General features: G+C 40.2%; 1 protein-coding gene across 1 annotated transcript in view; it reads right to left on the bottom strand.

Annotated features, from left to right (window-relative positions):
* Positions 1 to 16,549, bottom strand: part of ank1a (ankyrin 1, erythrocytic a) — a 118,758-nt gene that overhangs the window by 60,778 nt on the left and 41,431 nt on the right. The window contains exon 2 of the mRNA XM_016681798.1: positions 2,007 to 2,108. Within this exon, the coding sequence (XP_016537284.1) occupies positions 2,007 to 2,108 (102 nt within the window). The remainder of the gene's footprint in view (positions 1 to 2,006; positions 2,109 to 16,549) is intronic.

A 16,549-nucleotide genomic window follows, 5' to 3' on the forward strand; every position in this document is an offset into this window, starting at 1 on the left:
TACGTCGTCACTCACCAAACACACCAAGCGTATTACTGAACAGCATGCAATATGCCAGACTCGGAGAGGTTATCATCAAAAACGATGTCTACAGGAATGAAAATCAAGACGAGGACTTCTTTTCATTCGCTTAGTGGCGGTTATAGGAGGAGGGAAGAGAGGGGAGGGGATGGCAGGCCGCTGGTCTCATGGCTGGGAAGAATACGAGCCGTGTGGGATAGGTCTAACCTCACACAGCCTACCTTCAGCCGCACAGGACATGTGAGGTTGGACCTTTCCCACACCACTGATATTATTCCTCTGAGTGGGGAGACCACAGCACACCATCACTCTACTGGATACAGAGGAGAGAGAAGGAACAGAAAGCAAAGATGAAGGGTAAAAAAAAAAAAAAAAAGCAGAAACAAAAAACTGAGGTGAGCATGAGAACCAAGAGGAGAGAGTGGGGAGAAAACACGGTGAAGGAGTGAGGATGTGTGCTGGTGATAAGAGTAGGAGGCGTCTACTCAGACCAGAAAACAACCCCAACGTATAAACGAACTTCACAATGGAGGCAAAGTGATAATCTGCAGGGTTTTTTTTTTCCAGAAATATATTTGTATGAATGTAAACCTTGCTGCATATCAAACCAAAATCAGAAAACATGATCCACATTTTATATTTTATCTGATTTTGACTTAGTTTTCTATAAATAAAAAACTTCAATTGCAATACTGTAAAACTATGAGAATTATCACTTCAACTCAGGTACAATTTACACCAAACAAAACAACAAGGTGGCTGAGAAGAACACATTTAAATCAAATATCACTCAAGAATATTGGACTCAAAAACAGTCTGTCATCGGACCGTTTTTAAAAAAAAAAAAATCTATCTGTTGTGTTAATCAATGAGCTCTCTACGAATCCCACACAGAATTGAGTCACTTTCCATTTATATTTTTGTATTCATCTGGAATCTGTTGAGGATCTTTTGCAATTGCCGTCTTGGACCAAAGGTAGAAGAAAGCAAAATTAAACTGGGGACAGGCAAAGTTTTTAGGAGCCCGGGGGCATCTGTAATGCTGCCTCTTCCTGGACACTCAGGGAACAACTGTCAGAATAAAGGAGGCAGGATGGAGGAGATGTAGCAATGGGAATCCTTTGCACCATTTATTAACACACTGAACAGTAGCTTTCCCCTTAAAGAACCGATTATCAGATTAACAGAGCATGCATGAGGTGAGCAAACAGGCACGGTGCTCAGTCCATGCATGCTGAGCAATTAAAACACACACAGAAATACAAATACAGAAGATATAAGTGCAAGTAATGAATCATAAAAAAAGCCTGATCTGCCTGTTTTTATAACTTATATAAAAATTATTGAATGCAACAAAATAACACAGGGAATTGTCTCATTGTTAAATGTGTGTTTTTACTGCAGAAGCATTTATGGGGACTAAAATAGTTTTCTTGGGCCATTTTTTTTTACACCCATCATTTCTACTACAGGAAATAACACCACAAAAAGGTCCTGGGAGGGAGAAGAAGGTCCTATAAGCAGATGAGCCACAAGTGAGGTTTTGAGGTGCGAAAGAGCTAAACATTTGAACACAAATATTCCCAACTTTTTCATTCATTAGTCTCCCAATTTCAATGACTCCACCGTCCATATTGTCTTTAAACTGCATAGCAAAGTTATTAGTATTTTGGTTTGCAAACACAGCATTAAAACAAAGTTTATTCATGTCGAACGTTGCAGGGTTTCACAGAGATTATATTCAAATACACAGACGGTACAGTCAGCTGTGTGGAGACAGAGTGGAAGCTAATGGAACGGGATATTTAAGGATTTAAACTGATAACAATGGAATAATTTATAGTGTTTAGTTTAGATACAGATTATTATTATTATTATTATTATTATTATTATGTATTGTTAACAGATGATCAGTTCAATTTGCTGGAGACTAAATTAATCTGGGGAACGTTATCTCACTCTCTCTCTCTCTCTTGCTCTCTCACCTGATTGGCTGTATTGATATCAATGCCATTTTTTATATGTTCCAAGGCCTTGTCCAGGTTGCCAGATCGAGCCGCTCGGAGAAAACTGTTGCCAGCATCTGCCTGAAGGAGTAGAAAAAAAGGATGGGAAAAACAGGAGGGAACAATGGGTTTCAGAGAAAGTGAGAGACACGTAAAGGAAAAGAAAGGGAAATAGAAAAGGAGAGTGACTGGTTAATATTTTTAAACAAAACAACAATTAAAACACCAGGGATCATACAAAGTCGACACTTGTCCGCCAATTTTTCCCTCATTTCTTTCCTCCCTCAATCAATTTTTGATTGCAGGTTGAAAATCTGCTTCTGCGGTTTGGAGTCCGAAGGTCTGACAAGCATCTGACTGAGGAATTGCAGCAGAAACTTCAAATATTCCCTAGATATTATCAGCCACTCACATAATGAGGAAATGTAACGTAAATACAACGACGATGCTTTAAAAGAAAGAGAGAGGGGCAGAGCGATGAGGGGTCAGTGGGTCCCGGCTCAGGGCCCGGCACATTGCACGCCTAGTGTTTGTGTCTGTGTTTTGTCTGTGTCTGAGGGCTTCGTGCCTCTCCCAGGCAGGCAGGAGTGCCGCTGGAACGGGATCACTCAAGCGGCTCTGGGGGAGGGGGGGCGCAGAACGAGAAGAGAGAAAGAACGAGAAGCAGTTCTGGGAGTAACTGCATCAAAACCTGGAGGTTTTCCTTTCATTCACATAATATCCACTCTCACTGTGTCTCCCCGCGTCACTCCATCCAACCAGATTTCTCAAAATGCTAGACAGGAAGAGACTGCAGTTGCATGTTTGCACATATATGCAAATAATGGATTCATTCACTGTGCAGACCTCTCAAAATGCTGCAAAACACGGTGCTTTATGCTTTGTTGCATACTGTTGTGACAGTGCTGTTGGTTGAAAGAGAAAAAGACAGCGAGAGAGAGGCGGGGGGCTTTGGTGAAAAAACAGAAAGGATCCGCATGCCAGGAGTAGAGGCATAGCAACAAATGACACAACCCACCCTCAGCGGGACACCAGTCACACAAAACTGTGCAAAGAGAGAGATCACTTTAAAAATAAGGGACTCTGTTGGCAAGAAAACTGAAAAGTTTCAAAAGTTGCTTCCAGCTGATTGTGGCACCAAAACAACATCTGACAAGTCTGTGTTCATGTTGAAATTTACACAGTGGCAAAGCATGAACTCACGAGATGAACTGCAAATCATGTTCAGACTTCTCTGTGCAAAGTCCTAAGGTTTTAAGAGAGTTATTTGTCTAACGTAGTTTTTTAAATTTCTTTGCAAACAACCCAGAAGCACACCCATGAACGACATGAACATCTTGTTTTGATCCAACAAAAAAATCCACATCTGAATTAACTTTTGAGAGTTTTGATATTCACATTTACCACTAGGGATGGATGTGTGATAACTCTGACTAACAATACCACAGCTTGGTAAAATAAAATGATAACTTTTAATTAATCAGATTGTAATCAGTTTTTCAACATTTTGATTTTGATTGGACTTTGCAAAAATGTGGGCACCTAGTATAGCCTACATAAACTTTTTTCCTCTTTCTAGAGTAACACAGCTATAACGACTTGATATCAGCTGCCTGGATACACAGGCTGCAGAGCAGACAGAGCATCGTCTGAACCAACAGGCAGCTCACAGCTTGCCAACGGTAGAGTTAAAACAGTACAATGCTGTCTGGGAAACATTTCCAAATAGTTGAGATTGTTGATCTTTGAAAGTGTGGGAGCCTCGTTTCAGTCGGCAGACAAGCAGTGTGCAGCTACAGGGGCAACTGGGACTTGTTATTTTCTTCACGGTTGTTGTGATGGGTCTCCTTTTGTGTCTTCAGGTTTTCTACTGTCCCTAAAAAGCTGCAGCCCTTCAGCTAGTCTCGCCTCTGTCAGTCGTCACTGCTTTCTTCTTTGAGCATGATATTTTCAGTCAACCCTTATCATGCTCTTTGGTCGAATTGTTATTTTGTTGTTTAATTTTTACTATAAGACATTATCCTGCCTGCTCCCATCCTGTATTTGGATCCTCACATTACAATAAACATGGCAGCAGCGTCGTATATCTCTGTGCCACATCCAGCAGATGAAAATTTTGAAAACTCCAAACTTTCTCTGGGCTCGGAGTATTAGGACTTCAATAACACAACAACCAATATTTAATTTAACGTAAATTAAATATTGATTTAATTTGTATTATGCACATGAAAATATGTAGCCTGGTAAAAACCAGAGCCTTGTGCTACACTTTGCTTCTTCCAGAAGGTCTGGGATCTCGGCTGTTGAGAAACGATTTCTTCCTGGATGCGTGGAAGAAATCCAGGAAATCCTTCAAATTGAAATTTGACCCAATTGATAGCATTTGCCTTTTACGTATGTAATGCTCCAATTGAACACTAAGAAACTAACCGGAAATTGCCTGCTCTGTAAACAACCATCCTCCACTGACAAGAGAGGAGTGCCGATCCGAATGAGGCGTCTGTTTATGTTAATTCAGTATGTGGAAGCATGACCAACGTAGATTGAATGGCTTCGTTCACTTCCTCCGCTGCCAGACCTAAAACTGCTGGCAGGCTACAATTCTAAAGCAGCTCAGAAAATCAACGTCAATGTGCACAACTTCTCCTTCTGCTTGCTGACTGGTCCAGTAGAAAAAGCTACCAAACACAATCTAAGTCAAGTGAAGAAAGCCCAGAATGTATTGGAAGTGAGAATGGTTTCTGAGTGAAATTACACAAGGAGATTATGGCCAGGCTAGGAAATATGTAATATTACAACAAATACTGGCCAAAACAGGTCTACATAATGGAGGAAGTGCAGGACGGATATCAGACTGTTTTATTTGTGTGCAGTTATTGATGGGTCAATAACTGACCAATGCAGAGTTGCCACACTCACACACGCACACACACGCACACACACGCACACAACAGACTAATGTCCTTTTTCTCAATGTCCAAATCCTCTTGTTAATGTAAAACTTGCAAATTATTTGCAAAGCTTTTGTGTTTTTGTTATACTTGGTTCTTGCTGACCCTGTCAACATCCAAAACATCTTGTTCACCACAGAAACAGCAAACTGCTGAAAAGAAAAGAACTTCACACAGCATGGATGCTCTTGTGAAAAATTGGAGCGTACCTAACACCGTGCTGACCTCAATGTGAGCCCCTTTACAGTCTGCAGATGTCCACACAACAGCAGCAACTCATTCTCAAAGCCCTGCAGGAAGAATTTCCCTTCATGGCAAGGATTTCCTACTGCGCACTTCTGCATTTTCATGCGTTTGTGTGATTACCAGCTGACGTCAAGGAGGGAGCGCATGGTGCGGCGAGATAAAGAATCAGGAGAACCACACCCATCCCCGGGCTCACACATAAACAGGTGCAGTTCGCCTGCTCTATATAAAGAGATGACAGGAATGCGTGATGAAACAACTCCTCAGGTACATTTAGCTGAATTGGATTTAAATGAATGATGCCTCCCTTCTTTTCTGTATCTCCCACGGAAAGTGGTTGAGCTTGAGCCTTCTGGACTGAGCAGAACCAAGCAAGCACATTAATCACACTGTTCAGAGTTGAAAGAGCAGACAATAGCCTGCGCAGAAGCGTTTTTTGGTTAACACGGGTAGCATCAAAACACAATGGCTCACAATGTGCAGCTGTCCTCAGGCTAAGACTGGTGCACAGCTTCTCATAATGAAGCTCAAAATTATCAATCGAAATTAATCTCTCGGCGTCATCCATCACAGCAAATCCTCCCAACACTCGTTATTTTTTTTTTCTTCTGTTACGTCCGTTCCCTTTTCCACCTTCACGTCTCTTACGTTATTGTTTCTCCTGCTCAGCTTCCTCTGCTGGTGCCGCAGCAGACAGAATGACATCACCCCTCACTAGTGCACTGCAGTGTTCAGAAAGATGCATGTGTGTGTATGCATGCACATGGAGCAATCAGTGCTCCAGACGAACAGGACAAAAATATTTTCTTTTTTTTTTTATGATGCTGATTTCCATTCAAAATCAAGAGAGTTTTGAAGCAGATGTGAATGAGTCAGCCTCAGTTTGTGTGTGTGTGTGTGTGTGTGTGTGTTAATGTGTGAGGGGTAGAAATAAGATGAATGAGAACACTTACACAGCTGAAAGCAGATCTTCACACTCTCGTAACAACTTGATCTTACATTACAAACTAGAACTTTGTGAACCAAAATGTACATATTTTAAATCGTTTATTGAATCACTTCTTTCAATAAACTTCTTTCTCCAGCATTTAATGAGGATTTGATCCTTAATCTGCTTCACATCCCTTGCTGGGCAAATACAAACCCAACAATATTGTTTCTGATACAACTTAAATGAAAAGTTTGGGATGCTGGTTAGATCAGCAACAAACCAAACAAGTGATCAAAACTTGAGTTGAAATATGAGGATTTCTTTAAAAAATGAGCAAACAGGTTCCAACTAAAGACGTCTTTCCTTTGTGGACACACACACAAACACTCACACACAGACACCCACGCACACAAACATATAAATAAACCTGGAAATTTGCTGATGCAGCACCAGGTGCAAATGATGAATAGTTAAAGTGCCATCGCAGCAAAACGAGGAAAATAAGGAGTCTACACATGTTCAGCTATGACAAGTGTTGCTTTTCTTGCAAAACTTTATTAAACTTAAAAAAAATAAATAAATAAAACTCTCCAGGCTTACGCTGCCTGCATAAGCCTGGAGAGTCTTCTATTTAAACCTCCCATTACTCAATATCTAGATCTGTTTTAGACTAATGATAAAGTTTTTTTCATAAAGGGCAACACAAAATGCCGGCTATGGTAATGCCAGCAGAGAGCTTAATAACCATTTCATCGCTTTTCTCTCTGCTGACTTGCTCTTTTTGGCCCTAAAAATAGATGTTCCTCTATTTTTACTGCTTGCAGTCCCTCTGCAGCTTGTTGAGGAGTTGGCAGCAGCCTGTTTGCAGCAACAGAGATGTATTTAGTGTAAAAGTGTCACTGGGGATGCTCAGACATGGACACAGTGAATGAGGACGGAGCTGCTGAAGTTTCCACCTCGAGCCTCGTCTGTCTGACCGTTCGTCTGTGGAGTGTCCCACTTTCAGTATTTACTTTCTCACACTCCTGGGGACCCCCACTCCGCAGCCCACTGTTTGTCTCTGCCTTGCCTACAGATTGTCTCTTTATGACTGGCCCTGCTACAGCCTCTGCGCCTCAAGATGAGATTGTCATGGGTATTATTGTTACGGTTATTGTGATCTTTTGTGAATGACAAAGCGGGTGAGAGCCGTAGGCTGAAGATAGCGTTGGGCTAGACTTATAAGAATAGGATAAAGATATGGTAAACAAATGGTGCTCTGCTGCACAGTTACACAACTGTAAGTCATTTGTTATTCTCCTTTGTTCTACATGCTGCATGCAGTGTGAAATACATATATATTTGAAAAAAGATCCATTCAAATGAATATGAACATTAAATACTGTATTTGAACTCTAATATGAGGGAAGTTCCATACATTTATATATTTTTGAACTTACTGAAAACACAGAACAAAAATGTTTGTCAATATTTTATATTTCATAGTATTGACATGTATTCTTGATATGCTTTCAAAAGAGACTTTAATCTCACAAAGCTAAATAAAAAAAAGTGTAATATAAGTGTCACATGCTTCTTTTTCAAGAAAAAATGTTAAAATTATTTCATTCAATGAGCTTGGTATATACAAGAAACATTTTGTGATTTTGGTCATTTAGAATAATTAAAATCTTCGTTCATGTTAATATTAGTATATTCTTGCTGAAATGTTCCATGTATACAGGTAAGTTAAATATTTTTTTAATATTTAGGCAGAGCTAAGTTTATAGCTTAAAGTTATATTTTCTTTTACGTGTATGGTACTTCTGGGAGGAAATAAAATTGTGTTCTTGAGCGACCAGACCAGAGTCGCGACTTGAATCCGATGCAAAATCTGTGAAGGGAGCTAAAAATTAGATCATGTCGAGTTTATCACCAAAGATAAATCATCCAGAGACACAATGGAAACATGCAAACGGCGTGTCAACAATTGAAAGAAGGAAGGGTTTGTTTGCTGTAATGCCCAATATTTTTTTTCGTTTATTTTGGAGAAGGGTATAAACAATTTAACATTAATTTATTAATGAAAGGTAAAGAAAAATGTTTTTTAATCAGTTGACATTCAATTTGCACTGTTCCAGAAAATAAATGAAACAGACAAGTAATAAAACAAACTTCTTAGTGGAAATGAATTTTAAATCTAAATATTGTAGGGTTGGGAACAATTTGGGGCTACAGTAAACAACACTAAAGTCATCATGTCAAGTTGAATATATTTTTTTGCTGTTTCATCCATGTTTTTCCATACCATGAATATTTCCTAGATGTAGCAGCTACTTTATTAGACTATGGATGGAGGTGAAAAGGTTGAATGCAGAGAATGATGCAGAAAATCTGGTACTTCTTTCCCTGAAATTTCCTGGGTCTAACAAACTTGTTTAATCCATCCATTTTGCTGCTATTTCAAACCCACATCTTTAAACCGTGATTTTTTTCTTCTTTCTAAAACAGGAATACCATATATTGCAAAAACATTGTCTGTTTTTCATCCAACAATCTGAGTCAAAATTTATTATCAATCGGCATTATTTCTCTGTTTTGTGGTACATCGACACTCCTAAAATCCATGAGCGACAAAGGAACAAATCTTTTTGAGCTCATAAAGTTAGTCTTAAGGAGGCTTAATTGTTCCCTACTGTTTTTTTTTTGTTTACTTTTTTCTATTTGCCAAAAACAGGGTTCAGAGCTGACTAAACAGAATGACATTCATCGTCAGACAAAAGTATTTCTAGGAGTTGCATCATGAGCATCACTGTAAAACCTGATGAATCCTCCCCTGTATTATCAAAGAGACAAAATAAACACTGGACCCTTGTAGGTATCCACCCTATTTTGCTTGGGCTCAGTAAGTCAAACAGTCCGTACTCTTTACACTGGAAACTTCTCGTTAACTGACCCAGTGATCATTTTGTTGACCTCCCGTTTGCTTACCACAGCTAATCCTGGCTGACATCATTCAATCTGAACATCAAACAGACGTCCGAATGAAGCCAAAAACAAGATTAAAGACCAAAACACGCCACGATAAACACCCAAATGTAGACGCACTTACACTAATCTTTGATGCACATGTGCCACAGGATCCTCCCAAGCAACCAACCCCACTGAGAAGCTTCTACTAAAATGTTCCTAAACACGCCGCATATTGACAGGCGCCATGTTCAGATGCTAATTTATGACTGGAAACAAGAACAAGCTGAAAAGTCTCCAAAATGGCTATTGTGGACAGAGGGAAAACAAAAATGGCTTTTTGCAAACTGAGCACAAACAGACGTGGGCCATGTCTTGAATAGTAACCAAGTGCATAATGAGTCGATAGCAATGCATTATCATTTAAATATTAGAGAGCAAGAAAACAGAGAAACAGATGTGAGCTTGGAAGTCAGAAAAGGTTTATCACCAACACAGAGATGGTTACATGCGCAGTAAATCTGAGAAAAGAAGGTTAAAATGTTCTGAAAACAAGTAAGAAAGACGAGATTAGAGCTGGAGAGAGTTGCACAGCACAAACGAGTGAGAAAGTAAGAGGAGGTTGAGTCAGGCTGGAAGAAGAGCAGCATGAGGCGGTGGATGGCAGAGTGTGCGGTACTCACTCCAAAAGTGACGGTCTTGACTGGCATCCCTGTTGGCCCTCCACTGTCCCTTCCTTAAGTTTTCTGTTTCTCTCAGAAACACAGCTGTCTTTTCTGTGGCCCCCTGCGAGTGCTGCGATACAGGACACGCAGACCCCCGTCCACCATAAACACACACACACGCATTCACGGCCAGACAAATACACATACACACTTGACTAGGCATGGTGGGTGGAGAGACAGGAGAGGGTGGGGGCTCAGTGGATGGGGGCCCAGGGGTTTATCTCTAGAGGAATGTTGCCTGTATCTAAAGACGCACATTTAACACACAGCTTAAAAACAAGCAGGTCTCCCGATGAGGTCCTGAAGACATCCATGCCTCTTCTTTGTTATTTTTTTTTTAATATTTACTTGTTTGCCTAAAAGTTTTTCCCTGCTTTCTTCCTCTCCTACCTTTCTTCCACCTCCACGTCCCTCTTAACTTTCTCCCTCCTCTCTCCTGTCCCTCCTTCCCAGTGTGTCACGCCCATCTCTGTGTCTCCTGTATGTTTTGTGACAGCCAGACAATCCATTTTTTTCACGGACCAGGTCGCACCAGAATGGTGAAGAGTTACTGTGGCGAATGGGTGTGTTTTTTTTTTTTTTTTTTTTTAACCGAGCGGCTCTGCTTCAGTCAGTGAGGTGACTTACAGTGACAAAGCGCCTAGCAGTGGTGGTGGGGGGGAGGGGGGGGGTTCCTGCCACCGCCCAGTTACAATAGGCCAGACACATGGGGTATGGATGGGGTGGGGGGAAGCCTCTCAAAAGGCCCTGCCTCTTTTAATAAACCGTCCGTCATTCCTCGCTTGAAAAGGCCCCTTTTCTCTGGCTCTCCCCTCCGCTCTCCCTCTCCTGGCTAAATGCTGGGAAAAGCACATCGCTGCCAAAACCATGCAGAGAGATAAATGCTAGCAGGAGAGAGAAAGGAGGGGGGAAAAAACCAAAAAAGAAAGCTATACACTACTCAATGCCACTAGGCCGTGACCTGAGCGAAAACATCACGTGGGGACGACTGTCCTGTCCACAGCACTTAGTCTGGAGAGTGATGAGAGCTCAGCAAAGAAAGAGTGAGGAGCAGGGTACCATGGACACTAATGTGCATGAAGAGATGACAAATTATCCTGTGGTCCTCAGTGAAAGGGGAAGAAAATCATGTCAAAAATGTCCTTTCGCCGACCCTGTTGAGATGAACTCAACTCACAACAAAATATGGAAGGATACCCTAAAGTTAGCGCAGAGCTAACCTCAGAATGTACTTATTTTCTTTCTTGAAAGACTTTGCTGTGGCTGCTGCTCGGGAAGTTGAATGAATCTAATGCTAAAATGAAAGGAGGTTCTGGCTCAGCACCATGACTCCTTCAATTAGCATCAGCAAGAGTCTTATGAGAAGTCCAGAAACCAGAACCTTACTTAGCATCACTGAGTGTGAAGGTGCTCAGCACAACTGTGGCAGAGGTGTGGTGCCTTGCAAGTGAATTCTTTCTCCAAAAACCTTTTCACATTTTGCCAATATTTGTGGTACAAGGCAGCCCTTCTGAGCAAATACTCTGTGGAACCACCTTTTCACCATTGCAATTCATTGCAATTTCAGCTGCATCTGTTTTGGTGCTGTGTCTGTATCAACTTTTCGCATCTATTCCTTCATTTTTGTGAAACAGTTTGAGCTCAGATTGAATAGAGACTGTTCTTCAACATGAGTTTTAAAGTCGCCACTGATTATCAAGTCACAGATTATATGTAGCCACCTCCACAGGCCCAAGTCCTGCCCTCCAGTTAACCAACATGTTTCCGTGTCTTGCAGAAGAAAAGCGTCTCCACAGAATGTTTTTTGACAGAATCACATGGCATTATGACGATGGCGTTTTCAGGTTATGGTGACGTGCGGCATTAAGATTTTCACATGTAGAAAAAAAAAAATGAAAGTTCAATTTTGTGGTTATCTGAGCACCTTCTTACAGTTCTCTTTTTTGTACTTTCTACATGGTGTGTGGCAAATTGAATGATTTAAAATATATTGCTTTAATAAATGGCCATTTATAGCTGTTCTGTTGGCAGCAGATGGTAGAGCAGGTTGGTCCAGATCTGGAGATTCCTGATTCGAATAATTATCCTCCCCAATGAGGAGGATAATTATGTATCGTCTTTAATTATTTCCCCTGGAAGAGTAGAAATATCCATTCCATGTTAGAGACTAAAAATCTATTAATCAGTATAAAGGAAAGAAAGAACAAATAAATAAAATTACAAAAAAACAAGCAAAGGCAAGAAAGTAAAACCCTTTCCCTCTGAACATATTCCGTAGTTTTCTTTAGAGAATTAGGCGTGGACTAAATCTCCTGTCATTGTGAGGGTTTAAACTGTACCGTACTTTATGTCTATTGTCTATTGAAAGTACAGTGATCAGAGCAATTCAGATCATTATGGAAAGTCGGCCTCACTCTGGTTTGAAGCGGGGTTGATTTAGGTTTGATGCAGACGTGCCCTCTGCACCCTGTCAAGCTGCCCTTGTTAGCAGAATAAAAGCCTGTAGCCATCCACACATGCTGCTTGTGGTGGTTTATTGCCCATGACCCGATGGCTCAGAGAACACAGGGGGGAAAAAAGGAAGAAAAATCAACACCAAAAGCTGTTAATCGCCTTTTTCCAACTTGTTTCTTGCCTGTCCTCACACATCACTGCATTTTTTACTTTTTTTTTTTTCAATAAAAAAACTGTTGCGTTTATGTCAGCAGTTTCTCGTAAATGCCCCTCTGCTGGCACTGTGATGCTCTGCAGTTCTGTCCTGCAGCATCTTTGAGAAGCGTATAGGGCTGGGCCGATTATGCAGCCCCACTGCAAACCTTTCATTTGCGCACATAAACACCCATTCTGTGCCTCGTCCCATCTTTCAGCTCCTCCTCAGAAGAAAACGTAAGCCTGCTTGGCCCCAGAACTGCCAGAGGAGCCATTTAAACAAGCATTAAAAGAAGTGAGAATTAGAAACGCCTTCTCTCTGCAAGCAGATTACATTTTATCTGTCAGAGCACACAGGAGTCACACCTACAGATACATGATATCATGCACAGAGAACCTGCAAGTGTCTCAACGTAGCAAAGCCAGATAAACCTGTGGAAGACAAAAGCAGCAAGTTAGAAAAAAAAATGAACTGAAGAAGGTGAAGAGCAGGAAAGATGAAGGAAATAGAAAACGACAGCAGCAATACGTCAAGCTGGGGCCGGACTCCTATTAATCTTCATAAGTGGAGAAGACAGTAGGTGGATATCCAGAGTGAAGGAGGGTCAAAATCATATATAAGTGGATAGATTTTGTCACAGATTCCATAAATTAAAATAAAGCGTTTATACATCGGCGACATCTGTGCTGATGTCTGGGTCGGGCAGAACTCCTGCAGCTTGGTCATAATTCAAGCAGTCTGGTTAACATATGCATAAAATATGAGGTTGTTGAAGACTTGAAATTGTACTCAGACGAAATTAATGGTCACATAATTACAAAATTCCAGCTGTATTAGGGCTCAGTGGGACATGATGTACTTCGATTGTCCACAAAAAATTAAACTGCATGAATAAAGCATAAGATTCAAAATGGAGCTAATTATTCTTCCATCCTCTCTTAGATTTTTGTTGGAAGGACTTTGGCTGTGAATATTTAGACCCACTTATTCCCAGCGAACCGCTGTTGCTCTCAAACAAGGGAATTAAAAAAAAAAAAAAGGAATAATTTCTCTAAAATTTAGATACATAAAAAATGGCCTTAAAATGCCTCTGACATTCAGGTCAAACGGCAAAAATCCTTTTGTTTTATCTGCTATCGTGTCTTTCTAATTCAGTGCGTGAATGTGTTTTAGAAAACAAAGGCACTTCCAGAAATGCATTTCTCCCAGTGCAACACAGACCTGTAAATGAACTGCAGCGAAGCAAAAAGGAGCCAGGCGGAAAACTGAAGAGAAAAACTGATTAATACACAGCAAAGCAGAAAGTCGTGATGTCCTGTTCCCGGTAACTGTGATGATAGAGACACAGGCCTGGAGAATGACCTGCGACTCGGGTGATGTATGGACAGCATCTTCTGTTCTTTTCACAAATCTGTCCACAGCATGGCGGCAACTTCATCTGCTCAGCTTCGCTGACTAAGACTTTCTACTGCCGCAACTCTTAAATAGCAGATAAATACACACTTTATGTGTCTGCAGTTTTTGCCCAGCCCGACAGATTTTCACATATGAGACTGACATGTTTATAACGATGGGCAATTTACGAAGACGCTCTTATCAATCTGTTCCAGCTCACCCTAAATAAAGTGTTGTAGGTATTTCTTCAATCATTTAATTAAATGAGATTATTTTAATGCTGCCTCACACACACACACTCAAACATCCACGCACACACAGTCAGTGTTAGCCTCTTTTCATTTCAGACACCACACACATTCACCTATGCTGTTCTGCATGCAGATGCAAACACACACTCGCCTGCATTCAACATACACGCCTATGCAGCTCACAGCAACCTTTCATGTGCAAGCATACAGTTCTGGCAGCCGTATACTCAAACTGAATTTTGCTGCACACTTTGACAGGAGCAAAGATTGGTGCAAACGTTACTCAAAGTGGGGCGGCTGAATTAAAAACTGGACAACAAATTCACTGTCTTGGAAAGAAAAACCCTCCCCATTAAGACTACTCCCCATTAAGTGTCGCATTAATGTTCAACAGTGGATATAAAAGGTGTAAAAATCTAGGTTTGAATTGAAAGGGTTTGTGTTTTAACAGACATTAGACCATGACAACATTTTTCAAGACATTTTGTCCCAGTTGAGTTTAGAAATGGAGCACTAAAACAAAACCATTTCCTTTCAACATAAAAAAAAAACATACGTTTTTGTTTAAGATCTCCCAAAGCCATATGGGAGAATATGATCTGGCCAGATGGAACAAAAAGTAAATTTGATGCAAAACAACACTGAACTTTACCATAAGACCACCATACCCCACAGTGAAACACGGTGGTGGCTGCATGATTTCCACATATTTGTTTTTGTGATCCCTTATATTCAGATTTCTATCAGACTCCAGAGGGTTTTGAGTCCAGGCTGAAGGAAATTTGAAACTGTTAGTAATTTTACCCACCTTTACAAAAAATTTTAAAATGACATTGAAAACAAACTAAGCCCAGAGCATTATGCTTCCACCACCACCTTTCACTTGCAGAGTGGCTTTTGTTTGATGATTTGCTGCATCCTTACCAAAGATCCCTTCTGCTGAGCGACACCTTTAGACAACGAGAACCTTTTCCTCCTTTTAAACTCCACTGCAAACTATGACTTTTGCTAAAAGATGTAAATCTTGTTAGCTAAGCTGAAGCTGAGTTCAGATAATCATATTCATTATAGCGGGCTGAAGATGCGAACTCGATAAGACTCACTGTTGTATCATAGGGTCCCTAAAACTTAGATTTAGGATGTGATGACTAAAGAAACCAGGTTTTGTTTTAAATTTTCTACCAACAGAGTTGTTTTTCATCTGAATGGATCAGGGAACATTTTTAAAATGATTTATCATGGTCTCACTTTCTTTGCTTCTGAACACCTTCCAAATTGAACCTACACTATTTTCATTGCCATCCACTTTCCACTGATAATTTAATATATAAAAACTATCCTAAATCTTTATTTACAACATATTTGTCACATTTTTTTTGGAACAAAAACTAGCAATTGCTGCATATAAAGATCTTTTACACCACGACTAACCCAGGTTGGCAATATATTCCCTTTTTGTTTTAGCGAAGAATCCATATACATGCCTCACATGAGGACATGCAGTTTTCTTTCTCTGATTTCGGTTTTGAATCATTTCTAAATGCTGCACATATTAGTGCCTGAGTTAACAGAGGGATTCACTAAGACCTTTCTTTTGGGCACTCGGTGGGAATCCTCTCAGGGTTCAGAAACTATTTCTGTTCCTGTGGCTGCATGGACCTTTCTAAACCTGCAGCACTGAACAGATCATCCATCAAATGAGGACGCCTCTGTACGCCTTGGTGTTTAACTGGCATTTTCTTTTGGAGTATACTTCCACCTTTACCATGCACTCCTGCGCATTCATCAAAAACACATGCACATGCACGCATGCATGCACATAGATCATCGCTCAGTCGCTCTCTTTTCATCCAGTGAATATTTGCACACAAAGAAAAACCCAAAGATGATATCCAAGGTGCCCCTGGATTTCAGTGGAAAAAGCAAAGCAAAGGAAAATAGCTGCATTAAATTAAAAAAAATTAACAAAAAACAAAGATAAACCTAATATTAATTAATCTAAACAATAAGTAACGTTGTGTAAACATATGAATGAGAAAAGTGGAATATCTCAACAGAGAAAAGATTCATCATATTTGGAAAAATAAACAAACACAAAGGAGTCAGTAAACTGGTAATAGCTTCTTATTAAGTGAGATGATGAATAAACTGAATGAAAGGTGGAGTTTTTCTTTTAAGTGGTGATGTTTTATTCTGGACTGGCCTCAGTTAATAAAAACATTCAATTTTTTCACAGTTCTTGTAATTGATTTCTAAATTTCAATGTCTATTAGACTGACTCTTGCAGTCAAATAAATTTGACTGCAAGAGTCAAATTTATTTAAACACTTTATTTATTCTTTCTCGAATGTGATCTTTTTAAACCAGATCTTTTTGAGGGATCACCTACTAAATATGTTAAAGCTTGAATTTGTAAGCATATTG

Source organism: Poecilia formosa, unplaced genomic scaffold (genome assembly GCF_000485575.1).
Source record: "Poecilia formosa unplaced genomic scaffold, Poecilia_formosa-5.1.2 Scaffold295, whole genome shotgun sequence".
NCBI classification, from domain to species: Eukaryota; Metazoa; Chordata; class Actinopteri; order Cyprinodontiformes; family Poeciliidae; genus Poecilia; species Poecilia formosa.